The sequence below is a fragment of the Miscanthus floridulus genome, chromosome 8, assembly GCF_019320115.1.
Source record: "Miscanthus floridulus cultivar M001 chromosome 8, ASM1932011v1, whole genome shotgun sequence".
In the NCBI taxonomy this organism is placed as follows: Eukaryota; Viridiplantae; Streptophyta; class Magnoliopsida; order Poales; family Poaceae; genus Miscanthus; species Miscanthus floridulus.
Window position 1 is genome coordinate 52,553,127 of NC_089587.1, and position 23,175 is coordinate 52,576,301.

At 48.9% G+C, this 23,175-nt stretch overlaps 2 protein-coding genes across 4 annotated transcripts; both read left to right on the top strand.

The window, feature by feature from the left end:
• The first annotated feature begins 5,036 nt into the window (after positions 1-5,036).
• Positions 5,037-7,643, top strand: LOC136472035 (uncharacterized). Of its 3 annotated transcripts, none has more exons than XR_010762208.1 (5): positions 5,037-5,520; positions 5,592-6,050; positions 6,153-6,475; positions 6,671-6,899; positions 6,974-7,643. XR_010762208.1 is itself a non-coding variant. In XM_066469772.1 (3 exons), exons 1-3 carry the CDS (start codon positions 5,092-5,094, stop codon positions 6,402-6,404), a joined length of 1,140 nt encoding a protein of 379 aa, XP_066325869.1. In that variant the 5' UTR covers positions 5,037-5,091; the 3' UTR covers positions 6,405-6,505. The 3 variants fall into 3 exon arrangements, 1 of the variants encoding a protein (XP_066325869.1); XR_010762209.1 differs by having other exon boundaries at positions 6,780-6,899; XM_066469772.1 differs by lacking the exons at positions 6,671-6,899; positions 6,974-7,643 and having other exon boundaries at positions 6,153-6,505.
• Positions 7,644-17,200: 9,557 nt separating this feature from the next.
• On the top strand, positions 17,201-18,740 carry LOC136472036 (uncharacterized). Its single transcript, XM_066469774.1, has 3 exons — positions 17,201-17,755; positions 17,827-18,285; positions 18,388-18,740. Exons 1-3 carry the CDS (start codon positions 17,207-17,209, stop codon positions 18,637-18,639), a joined length of 1,260 nt encoding a protein of 419 aa, XP_066325871.1. The 5' UTR covers positions 17,201-17,206; the 3' UTR covers positions 18,640-18,740.
• The last annotated feature ends 4,435 nt before the right edge of the window (positions 18,741-23,175 follow it).

Consider the following 23,175-nt stretch of genomic DNA (forward strand, 5'->3'; position numbering starts at 1 on the left):
ATGAGGATCGTTCGATGCCACCGATTGATTCTGCACAAAGGAGAAGAGATTGCATGTGTGAGACAAGATAAATATATACCATACATGAATAAAACTTTCATACCCCACTAGGTTTGACCGTAAGCATGAACATGCAAACTAAAACATTTATACTCACAGGAGTAGAATAGTGAGGAGGTGGAGGTGGAGCGAATAGCGAAGGTGGCGTATCTACACCCATAGCGGCGCCAAGACTTTGCATGTACTGAAGAATCTCCGCCATCCTCCACTACTCGGCCTCCCACTGGGCCTCCACCCTCTCCATCTTCGCCTGCATCTGCTCCCGTATCCTCCTCTCTTGTTTCAGCTGGGCCTACAATATATTCACCCCAATGTTACAATAATGCAAAGGAAAGGTATAAAAAAACCAATGAACGATGAATAAACCAGGAATAACCTCGAGTGCCTCCACCCGGTGGTGTGAAGTGTCCTACCGAGGTTGTATGGCCGGGCTCCTGCTCGTGCTGCTTGCTCGAATCTGGGAGAGACTAGGAGTAGCGGCCGAGTCGATTGCGCCGTCGTCAATCCAGTACCGCCCATGCTTCTTACCTCCTCCCACCCTCATGATGACTTCTCCATCAAGGTCCTTGGTGCTCAGATCATACTCTGACCCATGGACCTCCCTTGCCATCGATGTGTACTCACTGAGGCGGTTGTGGATGGTCGCATTGCTGCACGCCTCGGGCCCGTCCTCTGGGTTGTAGTCGACGTCGAACGTCGCCTTGCCCTTGTGGGCCATAGCAAATGCCTTGAAGATGGAGCAAGGCTGGACACCATGTGACGCCGACTGTGAGAAAAAATGCAAGATGATTATAAATCGTGCAGAATTGAGCGTTAGAATAAATAAATGAATTTGCGTACCCATGTTTCTGCGTATCCGCTAAGGCTACGACTGCCTTGATGGTGTGCTACACCTGGCATCATCAAACGCCGCTCCCGGCACAAGTTGGGCGTCTCCTCCCACTCGCGTGAGCACCACCTATCTATCATATGTTCCCAGCACTAGGGATGCGCGGCGCACCAATAAGGAATTATCTACAGGCCATCAAGTACATGACATATCAGAAGATGAAATTAAGCCTACTTAATCTCAAAAGGAATCAGTGTTAATGTTCTGTATTTACCTGCAGGTACTGGTCCCGGGTCAGCGTCATGGATCTTGCGTCCCTTTTGGTGACCTTCGTTCAAAGGACGGTCCCGTGGTAAGTTACGATGGCATGGATACGCGCCTCGTAATGCATGTCCATGACGAGTTTTTTGCAGCATTTGGTAGCCACCGCATCCGCCCTGGCCTCATGTCCGTCCTGGCATCTAAAGAAATCCTGCATACAAACACGATGTATCCATTCATTATTTCAAGATTGTATTGAGTAATTTAGTGCGAGGAAAACTTACCCACAGCTCTTGCTTCACCCGCTCCACCTTGTTATTGAATACCCTGCGGGCCCGATCTGCAGCATCGGGGGCGGCGACGTAGTGGTCAAACGAGTAGGCCGGCCCCGTCACTCCGGCGTACTCAACCAGGGCAGGGAAGTGCTCCTTGCACAAAAGACCGAAGATGCCATTAACTTGGCGTGTGTGACCACCTCCACTTGCCACAATCATCCAGTTCCTGCCCAAGTGATTAAGAAAAATTATTAATTTCTATTTTGATTTTCAACATATCATATAAAGTAGTGATAACATCTAAAGTTACTTACTTTTCCCCCTCAGGTCGAATCAGCGGGCGTCTCTCACGAGGTATCGGTCGCTGAGGGAGGCTCGCGGGACCTCACAAGTAGACGCTCAACGAATTAGAGGAAGCGGAACCCCCTGCTGTCGCCTCCTCCTCGTCGTCCTCCTGCGCCTCCTCGGCGTCCTCCTGGGGCACCTGCTCCTCCTCCTTCTCCTCCTCCTCACGCGACGGGGCGGCAGGTGACGGCTCCCTCCTGTGGCTCCTCCTCCTCTTTCTCCCACCGCCCACCATCTTTTTGTAGTGTGCAAATGCTGAGATTCATGGGAATAATTTCTGAGTTGATCCACAGTATTTTGATAGATAGCAGTTTTGACTAGAACTTATATATATGTAGCATTCGTATCACTCCATAGATCGAAATTAAAATTAACAAAAGATCGACCAACCTCAGGCCGTTCCTGCTGAACACAACATGCAGACAGAACTCAGCAGTCTATGTGTGTAGGAGTATGTACCAAAGTAGTATATATATACATGTGGGATGTTCAACCTATAAAGTTTTCATGGTCAAAAGTTTTCATCGGAAGGTTCGGTCCACTCCAGTCACCGCCTTGGGGCCTTGCTGTGCCTGTGCGCCACACCACACAAGCGCGGCAGCGGCACACCACGTGAGGCCCAGGCGCCGGTGTGGATCGAGCGCACTGCGGGCGGGCGCGTGCCGGCCGGAGCGCGCAAGTGACGCGCCGCGCCCACACGGCCACAGCACACGTCACCGAAAAGTGGCCGCCCGCGCGCGTGCATGTGTGTGGCCTGTGGGCAGTGCGCTTGACGACGTCGATCACCCAAACTCCCAGAGGATTCAGATCACGCTACCGACTACCGAGCGATCCTCCAGAGAGGGGCACAGAAAAAATATCCTAAGGTTCTGTGCGCCTTTCTCGTATGTTCAGTTTTGAGCCGGGCTTTTGATGATTTAAAAAAAAAATCACACGAACTGGATGCTAAAATTGTTGCCCATCTGTTCCACTGTCGTCTTCCCAACGAGCAGCACTCATGCTTTCTTTTGATTTTCGTGGCAAAAGTACGTTTCGCGATTGCGATGCACCGTCGTCTTTGCGCATTTGGGCGGTTTTGCCCGTGTCCTAGCTACCCCAGCCTAGTGTCACGGGACCGCTCACGCTTTACGATTCGTGCAGCTAGCTTCGGATAATGATTTGGGTTGTTTCTAATTGATCGATCAAATTTTTTTTTGGTTAGTTAGCACAAGAGACATCCCTAACCAGCTGGGCCTAGCGCGCAGTTTTGTTTAAGCTGCAACTCGATCAGAGTTGTTGCAGCATACTAGTATTGCTTTGAGAACTGTTGGAAAGGATGCAGCTAGCGTAGTGGCAAAATAATATTGTGGTAACTAATTGAGGGGAAGGAAGGGAAATGGAGCAGGAAGATCGAGATGGAACTTTTGACCATGCATGCTATGCTTTGAGTTTTCATGCATGGATATATATATAAAAAAATTATTTGGAATATTCAGTTGTGTTGTAGGCTCTAATTTTTGCAAAGTTAAACATGCCAGTCACATTTGCTTTGATGCCATATCTTATTGGAGTAGTAGCACCATTAAATCAAAACTAAAACTACACCAATATCACAGACACACTACTAATTCATAATTACAGCTCTATGACCCCGTTCGCTTGTCTTAAATTTGGCTTGTTCGGCTTGTTTTTTTAGCCGGAACAGTGTTTTTCTCTCACAACAATTCAGCCGAAACAGTGTTTTTCAGCCAGTTTCAACCAAAGTTCAGACCAGCGAACGGGGCCTTATATATATGTGTCGATTGATCTACGCACGAAGAGCAACAGCATGAGTTTGATTGCAGTTTTGCGGTGCCCTTTTTCTTTCCAAGATAATGAAAACAGCAAACAAACTCATGTGTTAATTTGAGTGTTTTGCAAACACGGATACAAAATACTAGTTGTTTATCTTACCGGATATATTGGCAGTGTATTGCACCTTCTCATCAAGTATGACCGACCCCAAATGCCATAATTACGTACCGAGCTGCGTGGACGTCGACAACGACGACAACCACCTGCCGCCGTTGGCCTGCTGCCTGTCGAGCGGCACGGCGGGCTGGTGTCCGGTGAAGAGCGCGAGGTTCCGACGAGCTTGTCCTCCTCTCTTTCTCCTCCACCTCCGGCAGCGCTGGCGCTGGCGCGAGCACGGGCGGGGGCGGGTGCGTGTGTGTGGGCCGGCTGGGCCAGGAGGTTAAATCCCTGCTTTGCCGAGTGGCCTCGATCTGGCACTCGGCAAAGTTTTTTTTTAATTTTTTTAATTCTTTGCCGAGTGCCACTTAGCCTGGCACTCGGCAAAGAGTTTTTTTTTTTTTAAAAAAAAGTCTTTGCCGAGTGCCTCTAGACTGGCGCTCGGCAAAGAGAGGTTTTTAAATTTTTTTTAAAATTCTTTGCCGAGTGTCATACGTCCTGAAGCGGTGATTTGCCGAGTGTCACTTTATGACACTCGGCAAACCATATTTTTTCACTTTTGACCTCCAAACTTTTTCTGCAGTTCTCATACAATACATGGAACTCCATGTTCCAATGTGGCACATTTCTCGGACTTTTCTATATTTCTTTAATTTATTTCATTTAATTAAATTTTCTTGGATAATTCAAATTATAACTGCTAGTCATTCGAATAATAAAAAAAATGAATGGAAAAATGATATTCATGTTATTTAGTATAGTGTGAGGCCGTATCCAGGGCCAGACCATCAATTTCGAACATCTTGTTCACGAAACATGACCACGAACTTGCAGTCGAGTTGTTTTTAAATTCTATAAAAAGCAAACGAAGTCCGAAAATCATGAAACTTGTCAAGATGTCATGATATCATATGTGGAGGCTGTGATAAAAATTTGAGAAGGTTTCGCGTAAATTGTCACGTACAATGCTTACCACCTTGTCGACATCTTCACGAAATTATAAAACTTCTTCGGAGATTCTTCGGTTTGCCAGCATCGGACGGCATTCAAGGAACCGTCAGTCCGTCAGGCGGTCGCGATTCCGGGTAAAAAAAAAGATGTAGCCAAAGTACGCCACGCGACGCGCATTCCATTTGGCTTGCGTGCATATTCTTCCCCTGCCACGTGCACGCCTGTAACGAGATAACAGGTGTACTGGGCCCCGCATTCCATTTGGCTTCCATCTTCTTCCCCGGTACAGGAAAAAATCGTACGCCGCGGCTGGGCTGGGCTGGGCTGGACCCGACCATAAAAGCCGCGGCCGCGTCAGTCTCCAAGCATCCCACAAGTGCGGTCCTGCCTCGACCTCGAAAAGTCGAAACCAAGCTCTTCCCAGAGCTCGCCCCGAACAGCATGGCGCAGGGGAAGATGCCCGAGGCTGGCACCGGCGCCGGCGCCGGCGCGCCTCGGGAGGCGATGCCGAGCGCGTACGGCGGGATCGAAGCGGACCGCCTGGTGGTGCTAGCCAAGCCGCTGCCCACTGGTGCAGGCTACTGCGCGCCCTTTGCCGTGGTCCGGTTCCAGGACCTGCCGGAGGAACTCCGTCGGCAGATCGCCGACGCTCACGGTGCCGCCGCACCGGTGGCGGCGCCCCTGCGTGGCGAAGGAGTCGACGCGCGGTACCACGCCGCGCTCCCCGTCGACGTCGTCGTGCCGGACGAGGGACTCCGCCGCCAGCTGCCCGGATTGTTTTCCGGGCCCGACGACTCGCCGGCCGTCAAATTCGCCGGCGACGGTAACAGCGACGCCGTCAACGAGTACTCCGAGCGCCGCATCCTGCGGGTACAAGCTCTACCTGCCGGTCCGAACAGAGCAACGTGCTGTGTGCGTGATGCTTGTCTTTTCTTTCGTAGCTCATGGAGGAGGACGGCAAGGTGGTGCTGTACCTGGATGCGTCAGCGCTCCAGGTGCTCGGCGACATGGAGGGAAGCCTGTTCCAGAAGGAGAAAGGGTTCTCGCACGCTTGGATGGGCCACTCTGGCGACGAGGTCTGCCCCCAGCGCGCCGCCCACAGCTATATGGGCGCGTTCTACGACAACGGCCTCCCCGCGCGCGAGTACGCCGCGCCCGTCGTCGTCGCGCTCCTCCTCGACAACAACCACATCGCAGGAACGCCTGCGCTCGAGCTCGACAGCTGCTCCGACGGCGTCGCATCCCCACGTGAGGACGCGGTGCCTTTCGTCCAGATGCTCGTCGGCAACGACCGCGCCACCGAGCAGGACGTCTACGACGTGCTCCTGCCGCCTGACAACGTCGTCGTGCCCGCCGTGGAGGCGTTACGCGCCTCGCGTCCCCCTACTTATGCCGTGCAGGTGAGCTGGGCCTGTGCACGTGCAATTTCTCGAGACGCCACGCGTCCGTGTTCGATTGAGCTCACTCCTGACCACTCATCTGACATGTGAACGTACGCGCAGGTCTCGGTCGACGGCGACGCGGCCGTGGGTGGCAAAGCCGGGGATCCGATTGCGGGCGGCGTCAAGGCAGCCGGTGCGGGCGCCGGAAACGAGCATGGCGGCAACCTCTCAGCTGTGTTGGGCATTGTCGTCGCCTCCTCAGCCGCCACTGCACTCGCCGCCGGCACCCTCGGCCCAGCGGCGGCGTTCGGGCTGTTCGCGGCCCTGGTCGGCGGTCTTTCCCTGGCTATGGCCAGCGTCCGCGACCGGTAGGATGCACCGGGAGGGATGGATGGATGGATGCCTGGGCACTGTTGGATTGTTCATCTTTCGCAGTCAAATGAGTATGGAATAACAACGACTATAATCAGATATACGTTTTGTTTTGTAGTTTTTTTTTTTTTTTTTTTTTGCGTCTCTGTTTCAGCATTTCGCTCTGTTTTGTGCCGTGGTATTTTTTAGGCCTGGTTTTTGCGTTGTCTAGGATGTGTCTCGGGAATGCGTGTTTTTTCAGGTTTTGCTGAAACAGAGCCTTGCAGGGCTGACCACCGCGTCGTCCCGTGCCGTTCGTGTGCGGCATCATCGTCGTTAGTCTGCGCTTTGCAAGCAACTCGATGATTGACTTGACTCCGTTCGCTTCGGAAGTAGATCGGGAGGTGCTCGTGCTCCAGGACTAGGTGATGGGGATGGAGGACGTGAGTGTCCGGCTGCGCGAGCTGGTGGCTCGGTAGGCAGAGGATTTCTCCACCCTTCAGGCCTCTCGCATCGGTGCGTACCTTTTTGTTTTCTCTTGGTGCTGATTTTTTCCCCGCCTATTTCTGAGCTTGTCGCCCTTCTTGCAGAGCTGGGTGAAAAGGTGAAGACGCTGGAGCGAGACCTGGAGATGACCAAGGCGAACTTCAGCCGGAATGTTGAAGGAGCTGGCCAAGTCCCGTGAGGAGCAACGTGCTCTCGAAGGGGAGCTCGGCCAGATCCGCAACGCTGCCCAGCTCGTCGTCTCGGAAGTCTTTGGGTCGGCGCCAAGTACCAGCGCGCCCGCGGTTCAGCTGGCGGAGGTCCCGGACGCGGTCAAGGACCTTGTCAGGAGCGGGCTGTTTTATGGAGCGTCGGGGGTGCTGACCTCGGTGACGACGTACCACCCGAATCTGGACTTCGCCACTATCTGCGGCGGGTATGCTGAAGGCCTGAGCATGGAGGACATCCAGTCAATCGGGGAGAGCCTGCTGCCGCACGCGCGCTCGGTGTCAGAGCAAAGTCTCCGCCGAGTGGGTGATGGATGTTCGCCGTCAAGACATGGCATGAAGCAAGCGTGGAGAGGATACCTCCGAGCCTGCAGATAGCACGGAGCCTGGTTCGGGGGGGGAACGTCGCCTCGGCCCTGATCGAACCGAACGTCGTGCTGCCGGGGAGCGAGCAGCCTGCGCCTTCGTCGGTCGCGCCGTCAGCAGACGCCGCTGGGTCGGTTTAATACCTTGATAAATATAAGTAGTTAGTAAATGTAAGAAGTTTAAGTTCGTGGGGGAACCCCTGTGTAAAACGTTTGTGTGTGTTTTTAATGACTGCAATCGGCTTCTGTTTTTGTGATAGAGTTGCTCCGTTCGGGGAAGCTTGTTCCCTTTCGTTCCTTAGTTCCCCCTTAGCATAATTTTGTTTTAAATTTCTTTCTCTCTCGTACCTATCCGTTTGTTCCGTAGGCTGCAACTTTGCGAGCCTGGGGCGTGGCCCGTGAGGCTCGGCCGGTCGTTGTAACAGAACCGACCAATTATACGAAATTAAGTAAGAAAATCATCTGTCAGGGCAGACGATTTAGCAAACTTAAGCCCGTATAACCCGGTAGTCCATGAAATCACGAAGGATTTTAAACCAACTCACATACCAGCCAAGATCGTAATAAGTTTAGCGGTCACCATCACATATTACATAAAAGTTCGCATCACAGGTACATCAGAGTTTAAACATAGTTATTACAAAACGAGTTCAAATAGAAATAGCGGAAGCCATTTGTTCAAAACCACACACACCCACACGGAGTTCAAATACAGTGTCAGCTAGTGATCATCTCCAACAAAAGCATTAGGTGAGACATAAGGAATGACCATGCCCATGGTCCTAAGCATCACCCATCGCAGGATAAAGGCAGTTGATACAGTAGCCGTAATACACCTGCCCATCTACAACAAGTGGGAATAAAACCCTGAGTACGAGAAGGTACTCAGCTAGACTTACCTGACATAACCGAAAATAAAGTGACACCAAGGATTATGAATGGCTTTATAGTAGGGTAGCTGACTCGTTTACAAAAAGAGACATTTTTAGTATTTCAAGAACCTTTCCAAAAGCATTATTGTCAAGTTAATTATTATTAACCTGTCGACTACATTTGCACCTATACTAGAGCAAGCATGTGATTAAGCAAATAATGATAACCAATGATCATTAACAACTTCCATAATGTCATATTCATTATAACTGTCCAAGTGTTCCATCAACATTACTACGATGAAGTCACTCAAGTCAAGTGCCCACTATCCAGGAGCGATGGCGATTCGAATCGATTCCTAACTAGCTGGTGATTTATTCCTTACATAAACCTCACTCACCCGCTAAAGTGAGGTATCGGTCACCGAGTCAACTATCCAGGAAAAATCTCGAGTTTGCCAGAAACCACATGTACCCAGGGGCCGACCGACTGCCTTTCGGTCTTATCATCGCGCCCCCATGTCCTACCACACATGCTCCGGTACAGTGCGCTGCGGGCAATCTACTCGGCCCGAATAATCTCCCAGCTTCGCGGTCGAAAGGTACTTTATTCGGTCAGCTAAATGTAAGGCATGCGTTCAACATGACTCGAGGCCCAACAACGGTCGGTTCTTAATCGACATAGACAGAAAGCACTACAGTCCAAAACTCTGTAAGTCTCCGTCCGGTCTCAACTTCAATTAACACTTAGTTATACCATGACTACATAGTTATCCAAACAGATTCAGGTAACCACCTATAGCTCGCAGGTGACAGGAAATCACCCGACTTCTACCGGTCTAAGCCAACTAAGCATTAACTCGACTGCGGATACCAGGGTAACAAGGATATAGTATAACAAAGGTAGACAAGGTATAATGCAGCAACGGTTGCAAACAACTCCTGAACGTAATGCATCAATTAAAATAAAGCATTAATTAATAATCGCAAATCGGGGAGAAAAATGCTCCGGGGCTTGCATCTCTCGAAGGAGCTCGGGCGGTGATCGGGGCACTCCGGAAGTTCCTCAACGTCCTCCTCGTCTGCTTTGATCACTTCCTACGGCTGTACCTCGAGCTGCTCCTCGGGCTCCGCGGGTATGACGACCGGACTCTCGGTTTGCGATCCTGTATGATGCAGGTGCGTAAGTGCTTATGCAAAAGGTGCATCGGATGAAATGAACACAATGAATATGCTTGAATGCAAGGTAGTCAATATCATCCAAGAACATGTACTACAAGCACATGTCATCTACTGCATTCTCTTCTACTACTAATATGCTAAGTCAGCACATCTCATTAAATGCTTCAAAGATACACCAAAGCTTCACTAATTTCTTAATCATGCATAAAGCAACATTTGATTAAACCCTAGTTAATAATAGGTTTGAATAGCAATATCTATTTTTATAGCATAGAAAAATCTTAGAAAATTACCATAGCACAGTACTACCCTAAGTAGTCTACCATCAAATTTTTATGGCATTTGAATAATTGGATTACCCTACACAAAAATGACAAACTATGGCATAATTATGATCATGAAAATACCTTGTACTGTAAAAAGTGTCAAACAACATATGTAATATTTTTCCTATGTTCTACACAGTAAATAATCACTGCACAAAAATTATCACATGCATGTTTGATACAAATTTTGCTCTCTAGCAAAAATAACAAAAATCAGTCATTAAAGGCACTTGAACTACACCTCATAATTTTTCTACAGGACATACATGGAATATATTTTTCACAGAAAGTACATTACACAAGAAGAGTAACAAACTTGGAATCATATTTTTCTGATCTTTCTATGATTTATTATGCCTTTCTTAAGAAAATAGCAATTTCAATGATTAAATAAAACTCCACATAAAAGTATCTCAAAAATGACATGCAATATTTTTAGCATGTAGATCTAGTGAGAAGAAGCACGACAAAATTTGTTTCACCATTTTTGGAGCCATTTTAAGCAAGTTATAAATTCTCAAAGCATTTAAATAGAAATCTGAAAATCATTTCTTAAATACTTTCAAAAATCAGCCGATGAAAATGCTGGGTGCACCCGGTGCTGTGCACCCAGACCCGAGTCAGGGCGCTGACGAGCGGGCCCCCACGGTCAATGGCCCCACCTGTCGGTCAGAACGAGATAGGGGCGGAGCTGACCGGCCAGCTCTCGCCGACGGTGAGCTAGCCGATGGCGTGGTCACCACCAGCATCTCACCCGCGACGAGGCGAACGCGGTGCACCAAGAGAAGGCATGGGAGGAGCTTGGAATGGAGCTCGGCGGCGTGCATGGCGGAGTGGAGGCGCGGCTCGTTGGCGGTACGCCGACTCCGGCCACGGCAGGGCGCGGGGAGGCGCGCAAGAGTTTCGCGACGACAAGGCGGTGCTCATGCGCTCGAAAGGAAGGAGAGAGGTGGAGCGGAGAGGGGCTGTTCGCGTGGAGCCAAGCTCCGACGAGGAAGAGCTTACTCCGACGAGGAATTATCAGCCAGAGAAGACTTACCACGGCGAACAGACTCGAGCACCGGTTGTGAAAGGTGGAGGCGATGCTGCTGGCGAGATGGAGATGGCTCCGGCGCACTGGAGTGGCCGGAACAGCCAACTCCGGCTATGGTGCGTGGCGGAGGCGAGTGCTGCGGCTGCTATTGGCGCTGGCGGAGGCGAGAGAGCGTAGTGGAGGAGTGAGGAGGAGCGCAGCGTGGTCGGGCAGATGAAGGCGCGACAGGAGGGCGCGGGGCAGGCCGGGGCGGCCGCGCAGCGTGCTCGCCAGCGCATGGCGGCCACGCGGCGTGCGTGCTCTATCGCGGCCGGGTGAGTGCGCGGCGCACGGGAGCTGGAGCGCGGCGCGGAGCAGGCCGGGCCGGCTTGCGCAGCTGGGCCGAAGGCGAGGCGCACGGCCCATTTACTGAAAAATGTTCTTTTTCAAATTCTTTTCAAATCCTTTTTCATTCAAATGAAATTTTGAACTATTTCAAAGCAGTTTTAAAAGTTGGTGTAAAAATAAAAGTTGTTCCATTTTTCAAGATCTACAACTTTGCTTTTATGACCAAAGTCCAATTCCAAATAGATTTTGAATTACAAAATAAAATCAATATTAACTCAAAACCCTAATTTTGGAGAATTATTTTTAAATTCAAAATTTGGTAAAAATTTAAATATGAACTTTGCTCCAAATTGTATCCTAAATATTTTTAAGCTATCTTAGTGATTAAAACAAGAATCATGGCATCCAAGCATGAGCATGGCATTTCACATTGTTTGAACAATAAATGAATTTCAATCACTTAAGCATCACATGAAATGATACTTCATTTCTTTCGAAATGAAATGCATGAATGATGCTTATGCATGAGGTGATGATGATTATGCTCATGGGATGAAATGGTAATGCACGCTTAACTCCGAGGTGTTATAGTCGTAGCTGTAGGAAAAGGCGGGGTGCGATCAGTCGGAATGTTCTAAAGCAAAGTTACGTAAGGTAAATCAAAGGAACGAGCTGCCCTTTTGTTCGGGTAGGAAGGAGTTTCTCCATACGAAAGTAAAAGAGTACTTAAGGTAAAAACAAGAACAGAGAGGTAGTAGAGCCCCCTAGTGGAGCCCCCAAGCGCCTTGAGCCGAAAAGTGTTCGGGTCGGGGTGCTCTTATAGGAGCGTTCGCTAAGTAAAGGTAAGACTGAAACTAAGGAAAAGAAGAAAAGACATAGATGTTCCAAGGTCCTCGGAGAGAGCGTCGTCGTTGTTGTCCTTCAGTCGGTAGGCTTCCGGTCGGATCACTTCAGTCGTCTGGATCCTTGCCCGCTGCGCCCCCTTCTTCGGTTGCAGCCTCTTCGCCTTTTTCTTTCCGTGGCATGCCAGCCTACCTCAGCAGGCGCATGAGGAGCTGGTAGTCCTTGTAGAGATGGTTGATGGGGTAGTTGTGGTTGGTGCACGGGCTCTCCATGAGCTCATAAAAGTGGCCCAGAGGGTCTTGCTGGGGCTGAGTGCCCGCATAATCTACCGCGGCGGCCAACGCAGAGTTGGCCGGTCGGCGGCGATCCTTTTTGTTCTTTTTCCCCTCTGCGTGGAGGGGCCCTCGTCTTGATCCTGGTGCTTGGCCTTACATTCGTCGCGGCCTCCGTTGAAGCGCGGTGGGAACGACGCTTGCTGGAGGTGTTGGACAAAGGTCCGTGGTCCAAGGCGGTCAGGGCTGGGACTCCGATCGACGCTGCGCGCGTCTCGGTTTAGCCCGAGCCGTGCGTAGATAGGCGGTCGGCACGGGGCAGTCGTCAAGTCAATATGAGATGTGGTTGTGGCTTCCTGTGCTGCACTCGGTGGTTGTGGCGGTGATGGGGTGCAGTGCCCCATCTGCTGCGTCCCTGTTCCCCGGACGAGGAGCGAGGTCGTGAGTCGGCGTCGCGATACGGAGCACTCCGCTTGTTGAACGGTGGCGGCCTCCACCAGGGCCTGGAGGTTCCGGTGGATCGCCTGTTCGCGAGGGTCGTTCGACTTGGACAGACTGTGCTGGAGCATTGCCGCGGCGGCAATGTTCTGATTGGCTCGAGCGAACTATGGGGGGTCGGTCCCCCGAACCGGGGCGTTGCGCTGGGGTTGACGGGCGCGACCCTGAGCGTCGTTCGCTGGTCTATGCGCACGAGGCACAGCGTGGTGCGCCAAGCGCGCTGGTGCAGTTGGTGGCTGATATGGCCACTGTCGTCGTAGATCCTCCCCGTGCTCATGTGTGAGCTCGGGGGTCTCCGTATGAGGGCCTGGAGTGGCGTGAGTCTGTGAGGACTCCGTTGTCCCTGGCGGCTGTTCCAGAGCGTCCGTCATGGCGCACTCCTGGGACGGACGGTGGCTGGTTGCCACGTCGCCGATGCTGGAGCCGTCGCTCCTGACGTCGTCGTCCATGATGTCGAGGAAATAGGTGGGACCATAGTCCGCCATCCCCACGAACTCAGACATGAGAGGAGGCGGCGCCATAATCTTTCGGAGCCCCCGGGCGTACGTGTCCATGGGAGACACGAGGCCGTAGCGGAAGATAGAATGTAGTAAGTAAAGAACGTCATGTATATTACTTACAGCGGGGTTTGAGCAGAGAGTTTGCTCGGAATAAAGCGTAGATGCCGCGCCGTTGAAGTCGCGCGTCCTAGAGTCGGTGGAGGGCGTCCCTCCGACGAGCGCCGGGTCGCGAGTCTCCTCGCGAAGGTGGAGTACACCGAGCCGGTCGGCGACGAAGTCTAGGCTTCCGAAGTGGAAGGCCTGGGATGGCTCGAAAATGGGTGGAACCTGCATCCCGGCGAGCGAGAGTGTGGGAAACTCCAACGAGCCGAAGCGAATCGTATCGCTCGAGCCGACCACGGCGGGGGTGGCGGAAAAATGGGCCAACCGATGACAAAAAAGTGTTGAACGTACAGCGTCCTCCCCATGGACGGCGCCAACTGTCGGTGCAGGAAGTGATCAACTAGTAAATATTTATAGTTTTATTGTACGTTGTGATCAGAGGTGGCCTAGCACTCAATGACACATGATTTATACTGGTTCAGGCAACGAGCCCTACATCCAGTCGGGGTCGACCGGTGACTTTATTCCTGAGTCCAGGTGCTCGAAGTCTGTAGCGGGGTTACAAACGAGAAGGAGAAAGGAGGGGTGTTCAAGAGTCCCGGTCGGGTCCGACCGGAAGGGTCGAGGGCGACTGAAACTCCGCTATGAGCTAGAAGTCCAAGCGTGTGCTTGAGGGGTTGTCAGCTATCGATTTAGTGAGTCTGAACTTGAAGAAGTCGACCCTCTTCGTTGGAGGGAGCACATCCCCTTTTATAGATAAAAGGGGATGGCTTTACAGGTGAGAGGGAGAGAGTACGGATGTTTCTAAGCCTTGTTGCCCATGCCGACGAGGGTAGCGATGATGGTAGACGCCCACAATACTGTTGATGTCACTGTAGAATGTCAGGTGTACATGGGAGGTTGCGTTGGCTTCTTCAGGAAGGGTGGATGTTGGTACCTATAAAATACTATTGTTATGTGAGGAGCCCTTACCATGTGCACCAGGTATGGTGAACCCCTATGCCCACTATCGCTGCCCAGAGGCATGGGGTGCTTTTTGCCGTATGGGAGCCCGATAGCGTCTACAATACTGTAGACACAAATATCGGCGCCTACAATACTGTTTGTGCCAGGGCGGTTGTGGAGCACTGTTCCCGCAAGCGTACAGGGTATGGTCCCGGTATCGTGGTTTGACTTTGTGCACTGTCTTCTCCGTTTGCCCCTGGTCCCTTCCGAGCGGACGTCTCCGGTCGGATGGCCCCAGTCGGCCCTGGCCGCGCCAGTCGGAGAAGAGTGGTAAGCAGGCTTCCTACGGAGTCCCGGTCGGAGACGCGGGGTCGGAGTAGGAAGCAGCGTTTTGGGCTAGGCCTTTCCGATCGGAGAGACCGCCTGGAGGCGGCTGGTGCCCGAAACGAGCGCTCCAGTCGGAGAGGTGGGCCGAAGAAGTTGAATAGCGGGCGCTTGCTCTTTCGGGCAGACCCCCGGTCAGCGACCGGACTGTCCTTTCGGCCCGTCGTGTTTTAGACTCTTGGGTCAACACATGAACTATATGTTGTTTCTTTGACGTGGAAGGCAGTCTCCGAAGAACCCGACTTTATAAATCTGACACTTATGGACCGACTTATAGGACACAGTAACAGACTCCGCCGGCTTTAATACCGGCCGCCCGCCCGTCGTCGACTCACCGTCACGATCAGCTGGAAAGAATAACATTGCCGTACTCACTACTCATGTCTGGTTTTTTTTTCCCGGCCGAGGACCACGTTGCGGTCGCTGTCAGTCACTAGTAAAACCAGCAATGAGATGGGGGGCAGCAGCTGAAACGTGGTCACTTACCTTTTAAAAAATCCACTACGGAGTACGGAGTACTTGTAGCAAAACGCTTGGAGAATTGTCACCTTTCCGAAGGGGCAATTAAGGGCAATATGATGGGTCGTGATGGAATGATGTCCTAATCATTTCAATTAGGGATGTAAAATCAAATTGTTCACCCCGAGATGTATTTCACCTAGGCCTTGTTTAGATTGCGAAAAAATTTCAACCCGATGAATAGTACCACTTTCGTCTTATTTGATAAATATTGTCCAATCGTGGACCAACTCGGCTCAAAAGATTCATCTCATGATTTCCAACTAAACTGTGTAATTAGTTATTTTTTTTACCTACATTTAATACTCCATGCAAGCGGCTAAAAATTGATGTGATGGAGAGAGAGTGAAAAAACTTGGAATTTGGGTGGCATCTAAACAAGGCCCTAATCTATCTCGTTCTTCCATCCCTGTCGTCGCATTGATTAGCCTAGCCCTGAGGCAAATGCATGAGCCGAAGTGGTTCACGTGAAGACAGGATCCAAGTGCTCTCCGCTTCGGAAACTTGGATCGGCAGTTGGGAGCAGCCATCAATCTGTCTGTCAATGAATCAGGTTGACGTGATCGTACGTGTTGGGCTCTTTCGGGTGTGTTTAGGGCTGGTTTAGTTGGTGAATTTTTTTGAAAAATGATAATGTAGCATTTTTGTTGTTATTTGGTAATTAGTGTCCAATTATAGTCTAATTAGGCTTAAAAGATTCGTCTCGTGAATTTCGTCTAAACTGTGTAATTAGTTTTATTTTTTATTTATATTTAATGCTTGATGCATGCGTTAAAGATTCGATGAATTTTGGTAACCAAACACTACCTTAGTTGCTCCTAACTCCCAACTTTCGCACTATGCAAAAAGAAGATTCCCCGTCATATCAAACTTGTGGTACATGCATGGAGTACTAAATGTAGACGAAATTAAAAACTAATTATACAGTTAGGTTGTATTTTGCGAGACGAACATTTTGAGCCTAATTAGTCAACGATTAGACAATTATTACCAAAGACAAAAGAAATGCTACATTACGCTGCAGTGACGCACAGTGAATCCGGCCGCGCCGAATTCGGCTAGATCTTTCGTTGTCTTGTCCGGCGATGTGCAGAAAGCGACGTGGCTCCTTTACCCTGTCGTCACAACATGCTTCTTCCTTCCGCTTTTAGACAAGCATCTGATACCTGGTGCATGTATGTGGAAAACCAGACAACTTCACGACACACAAGTACTGTATTAATGATGGTGCAAATTCATCAAAGTAACGTAACTGCTCCCTCTGTTACAAAATAACTATCGTTTTCATTTTTGAAGAAATAACTTTAATTAAATATATATTAAAAGATGTTAATATTTATTATACATAATTAGTATCTTTAAAAACATATTTGAATCAAGTTTTTTAATAAATTTATTTAAAGTTATAAATATTGCATGTATTTTATATAAATCGAGTCTCTGTGGAAACAAAAACGGTAATTAATTTGGACCTAGGCATTTAAGGAACCGTCAGTCCGGTGGTCGCGATACCGGGTAAAAAAAAGATCTAGCCAAAGTACGCCACGCGACGCGCATTTCATCTAGGCTGTGTTTAGTTCGTGAATTTTGGAAATTTGGTTATTATAGTATTTTTATTTTTATTTGGTAATTATTGTTTAATTATAGACTAATTAGGCTCAAAACGTTCGTTTCGTAATTTTCAACTAAACTATGTAATTAGTTTTTTTTTTTCTACATTTAATGCTCCAGATCACAAGATTCGATGTGATGATTGCGGTAGCACGAGCACTTGGCTTGCGTGCATATTCTTCCCCTGCCACATGCACGCCTGTAACCAGATAACAGGTGTACTGGGCCCCGCATTCCATTTGGCTTCCATCTTCTTTCCCGGTACAGGAAAAAATCGTACGCCGCGGCTGGGCTGGGCTGGACCCGACCATAAAAGCCGCGGCCGCGTCACCAAATGAAGACACGCACGCGCCACTGCTCCCCGTCTCCAGTCTCCAAGCATCCCACAAGTGCGGTCCTGCCTCGACCTCGAAAAGTCGAAACCAAGCTCTTCCCAGAGCTCGCCCCGAACAGCATGGCGCAGGGGAAGATGCCCGAGGCTGGCACCGGCGCCGGCGCCGGCGCGCCTTGGGAGGCGATGCCGAGCGCGTACGGCGGGATCGAAGCGGACCGCCTGGTGGTGCTAGCCAAGCCGCTGCCCACTGGTGCAGGCTACTGCGCGCCCTTTGCCGTGGTCCGGTTCCAGGACCTGCCGGAGGAACTCCGTCGGCAGATCGCCGACGCTCACGGTGCCGCCGCACCGGTGGCGGCGCCCCTGCGTGGCGAAGGAGTCGACGCGCGGTACCACGCCGCGCTCCCCGTCGACGTCGTCGTGCCGGACGAGGGACTCCGCCGCCAGCTGCCCGGATTGTTTTCCGGGCCCGACGACTCGCCGGCCGTCAAATTCGCCGGCGACGGTAACAGCGACGCCGTCAACGAGTACTCCGAGCGCCGCATCCTGCGGGTACAAGCTCTACCTGCCGGTCCGAACAGAGCAACGTGCTGTGTGCGTGATGCTTGTCTTTTCTTTCGTAGCTCATGGAGGAGGACGGCAAGGTGGTGGTGTACCTGGATGCGTCAGCGCTCCAGGTGCTCGGCGACATGGAGGGAAGCCTGTTCCAGAAGGAGAAAGGGTTCTCGCACGCTTGGATGGGCCAATCTGGCGACGAGGTCTGCCCCCAGCGCGCCGCCCACGGCTATATGGGCGCGTTCTACGACAACGGCCTCCCCGCGCGCGAGTACGCCGCGCCCGTCGTCGTCGCGCTCCTCCTCGACAACAACCACATCGCAGGAACGCCTGCGCTCGAGCTCGACAGCTGCTCCGACGGCGTCGCATCCCCACGTGAGGACGCGGTGCCTTTCGTCCAGATGCTCGTCGGCAACGACCGCGCCACCGAGCAGGACGTCTACGACGTGCTCCTGCCGCCTGACAACGTCGTCGTGCCCGCCGTGGAGGCGTTACGCGCCTCGCGTCCCCCTACTTACGCCGTGCAGGTGAGCTGGGCCTGTGCACGTGCAATTTCTCGAGACGCCAGGCGTCCGTGTTCGATTGAGCTCACTCCTGACCACTCATCTGACATGTGAACGTACGCGCAGGTCTCGGTCGAGGGCGACGCTGCCGTGGGCGGCAAAGCCGGGGATCCGATTGCGGGCGGCGTCAAGGCAGCCGGTGCGGGCGCCGGAAACGAGCATGGCGGCAACCTCTCAGCTGTGTTGGGCATCGTCGTCGCCTCCTCAGCCGCCACTGCACTCGCCGCCGGCACCCTCGGCCCAGCGGCGGCGTTCGGGCTGTTCGCGGCCCTGGTCGGCGGTCTTTCCCTGGCTATGGCCAGCGTCCGCGACCGGTAGGATGCACCGGGAGGGATGGATGGATGGATGCCTGGCCACTGTTGGATTGTTCATCTTTCGCAGTCAAATGAGTATGGAATAACAACGACTATAATCAGATATACGTTTTGTTTTGTAGTTGGTTTTTTTTTTGCGTCTCTGTTTCAGCATTTCGCTCTGTTTTGTGCCGTGGTATTTTTTAGGCCTGGTTTTTGCGTTGTCTAGGATGTGTCTCGGGAATGCGTGTTGTTTCAGGAATGCTGAAACAGAGCCTTGCAGAGCTGACCGCGGCTACTCCATCCCACTGCGCGTCGACGTCGTCCCGTGCCGTTCGTGTGCGGCATCATCGTCGTTAGTCTGCGCTTTGCAAGCAACTCGATGATTGACTCCGTTCGCCGCGCCGCCCTGGCAGCACCCGTGGCCGGTGGTCTCCTGTCCTATGTACGGCACGGCGAAGTAACGAACGAAGGCCTCGGCAACTTTGATGATTGCATCTCCCTTGGTCTAAGTTGGCCCAACTCCTCCTCCATTCCCTGTCCTCGGCCCAACAAGTAGTAGCCGAACCTCCCCACCGCCCATGAGCCAAGCCCACGATCCATCTACAGAACTCGCTTTTCCATTTTCGAATTAAACGAACAACCAAGTGAAACCAACCATTCCAAAATTCATATCTCATCCATTAAAATTTTGATTGACACTATCCTTCGCCTTAATTTCGACTAAAATTCAAAAAATACTGGATACATATGTAAATGTTTTCATCCGTATTTATTGAATGACTTCGCATTTGAATTGCATGTGCTGTAAAAAATGACATTTAAATTACCAAAAATATATACCATAAATTAATAATACACTTAAATTGCATGAAAATTTTAAAGGTAAAAAATTGAAAAGATTGTATATCTTACACCTATTTTTCTTAGTCAACTTATATATTTGAAATCTAATAAAAATAATCTTTCTCAAAAATATTTTAAAAATGGCCTTTAAATTACAAAAAATATATGTTGTATATGAAATAAATAATACAGTTAAATTTAGCAAAACTTTTAGAAGGAAAAACTAAAAAGATTGTATATCTTAATTACACAAAGTTTTCTTAGTCAACTTATATTTTTCAAAAGTCTAATAATAAACAAAATTTCTCCAAAAAAATATCAAATCTGACTAGCTTCCCTAAAAAGTTTTCATCTAGTAAATAGAATTCATGTAACGATCATTTTATTTGGTCTTCATTTTAGAGAACAAGTTTTTTTCCTAGTCAACTCTCTCATCTCTAGCAAGATTCGATCTGATTAATACTTAAATTTATTATTTTTGCACGAAGTATTGTACTCTTAATTCCTTCTATCCTACAACATTTTTAGCAACAAAATCATAAAATTAAATACTTTTAAATGTCAATGCATTGACCTGCTGGGCTGCTGTGTGGGCGGGTGGGTCGTAAGGGCTCATCCCCTTTTTCTTCTTAATATAATGATACATAGCTCTCCCGCGTGTTCGAGGGGGAAAAAGACAGAGAGGCAGTAATTATAGCACAATTACATTAGTTGTGAGATCAAACTGAGGCCCAAACAAATGTAATGTTGGAAAGATACACAACTCCCATGCATATTCTAAAAATTAGTAAAAGCATGAATAATTTGCCACCAAAATACTGTTCTTGACACCTTTGTCAAACGCCAAACTATTGGCAAGCTATACTGCCTAAAAGTTACCATCTCAGCCATATAAGTGTTGACACTGTATATTGCTAATAGAATTTACATAATATGTTTGTTTTAATTTACCCTTCCTTTATTTTAATTTAATATGAGGTATACCATACGAATTTTGTTTTATATTCTGAGTTGCAGGTTGTACAAAGATTCCAGGACTCTTCGAGAAAATTCGAGGTACACACATTCTAGTTCTACCGTCTATGGACTATGTGATCTTCGAAGGATCTGAAGCACTCTGTGTTTCATATATCAAAATTTTGGATTCACCAAAAGCAGTTTTTGTTTCTACAATTATTATATTTTTAAGATGAAAAAAAAAACCATCTGCTATATCGAAGGAAAGTAGATGGATGTTGGAAAACTGCCTGCCTTAATATGGCTCTCTGTTGGATGTGTACCTTTGTTGAGAAGCAGGGGCAGAGAGAAGAGGGACGCACCGAACCGATGCCGTGGCGGCTGGGATCGGTGTGGGACAGTGGGGGAGTTTAGGGTTTGTAACTTTGTATGGTGGGCTGGCTAATTGGGCTGGGAGTGGGATGCGGCCTGTGGGGCTTCCGGCTGCTGCTGCCTGCAGCCTGCTGGCCCAGCCATCTATGATAACAGGCCTGGCTCGTTTGGTTTGCGAGCTAGCTCGAGTTGGCTCGTTAAGACCTGAGCCGAGCCACTAACGAGCCGAGTTGAGCGAGCTACCAAGTTGTGAGCTTTTCGTCCAGCCCTACATATAGGGGCCTAGTATCCCTATGGGATTACGATATGTGTAGCAATGCTTCTAGAGTAGCTCCCTGGTTGATTCTAAGAAGAACTCTGCCAGATTCTGTGAAGTATAATTCTCTAAAATGAGCTGAAGTTCTAGGAGCTGAAAAATAGCTTCTCTCCATTAACTTCTCACACAGGATCATTTTCTCCACGGAATTTACCCAAAAGAATCATTTTCATCCATGGAATGTTTTGCCCTAGAAAAACTTTCAGTATAGAATTAGAAGCAAGATTAGCTCCACCAAACAGGTCCTTCTCACAGTGTATTAGCATTCTGACTAAGTTTAACAGTTGTTTGCACATTTCCAAGTGGCAATTTAACAAAGAAGCAACATCAACCAAGATTTCCCAATTATACATCATTGGCTATTTAGAATTGAAACTCAACCGCTGTAACTTATTTTGTAATGGTAATGGGTTCTTTACTGGTCCAGTATGACGTTGCTTTTAAAAATACACAAATAAATAACCAATGTGTGAAAAAATAGAGCTAGGATGACTATACTTGTTTTTGAACGATCTAGCACTAAGGGTGCCGATACCAAAACTTAGCTATAGGCCCAATCAGAATACCAAATAACACTTATCGCGGCATTTAAGTTTTTTTTCCCCAAAAACTGGTTAACCTCATCCATTTGTCCCATTTACTTCAGGAAACTTTGCTTTATTCTGGAAGCAAGTTTCTTTTTATATTTTTCTGATCTCTTGCAAAAATATGTTGTTAACTCAGAATTGATGATATATATATGGAACTTAATGTCCTGGAGTGTATACTTGAGGGAAGCAAGAAGCCGAGTCATCTATCATATCGACTTCTACAGTTCATCACTGAAAATTTTTCTAGTGAGCGCAAGGTTGATACTAATCTATGCACAGAAATGTACAAGGTAATTTTGTTTTGCATAGCAAAGCTGAACTTTATGTAAGGCTCAAGCCCATGCTAACAAAGCACCTAGTGAAATTGAACAGGGCATCCTGCGGAGCGTTGCTGTGCAGAGGCTTTTCACTGGGGATACTGATGACAGCAAGTTTCATCAGGAGGTTAATAAAATGATGATGATGGCTCAACACCGAAATATTGTAAGATTTTTAGGCTACAGTTCTTATAGAGAAGGAAGGCAGTTTGAAAAGGAGGGAACAACTATTGTGGCTGACAAATGCGAAAGACTGCTCTGTTTCGAATATTTAAGCAAAGGAAGGCTTGACAACTATCTTTCTGGTATGATAAGATAAACTTTTTTTTTCTCGGACACGTAGGAGAGATGCATATCATTCATTAAGAAGGGAGAAATAATCAAGTGAAAGGAATCCCTGCTAATACCACTCTCAACAAAGCAAACCCACAAAATTCGATCTCTACATCCACAAACACAATAGGCCACCCAACTGAGACCACCAGAGCCTACAGGAACAAACTTGGTGCTGCATACATAACAAAACACAACCACAAGATAGCGACAGAGCTTGCTTGTTGTGACAGGGTTTCTTGTAGTAAAACTATCACAAATACCTCACTAAAAAGATGGACTAGTTATCCTTGGTGTTAACTGAAATTAATGGTCATTGATATAAGTCTTTCCTAATTATTGATATTGACTGTCACTTTATTTTCTAGAACTTAGTCCAGTATACTGCCTACTCTTTGATTGAGACACGTCACGCAATCCTGATGAAATTTTCTGAATCCTATGTAAAATCAATGTTGATACATCACACTGGTCGTAGCATGTAGTGGTGATGATTGTGATGGTCTTCACTGATGGGACACCCCTGGATCTAGAAAATTGAAATGCAATTCAAATGACAAATTACTTCTTTTATTTCATTGTCTCTGGTACGAGAAAAGATTTTTTTAAACATTTGAAAACTAAATCTCTGCCCGCTATCATATGTTTCCTTTTTAGATACATCTTGTGGACTTGAATGGAAAGTGCGGTATCAAATAATCAAGGCGATCTGTGAGGGCTTACGCTATATTCACGCAAACGTTTTATTACACCTAGATCTTAAACCTGCCAATTTACTGCTGGATGATAACATGATACCAAAGATTATTCGGACACCATATGAAGTATTC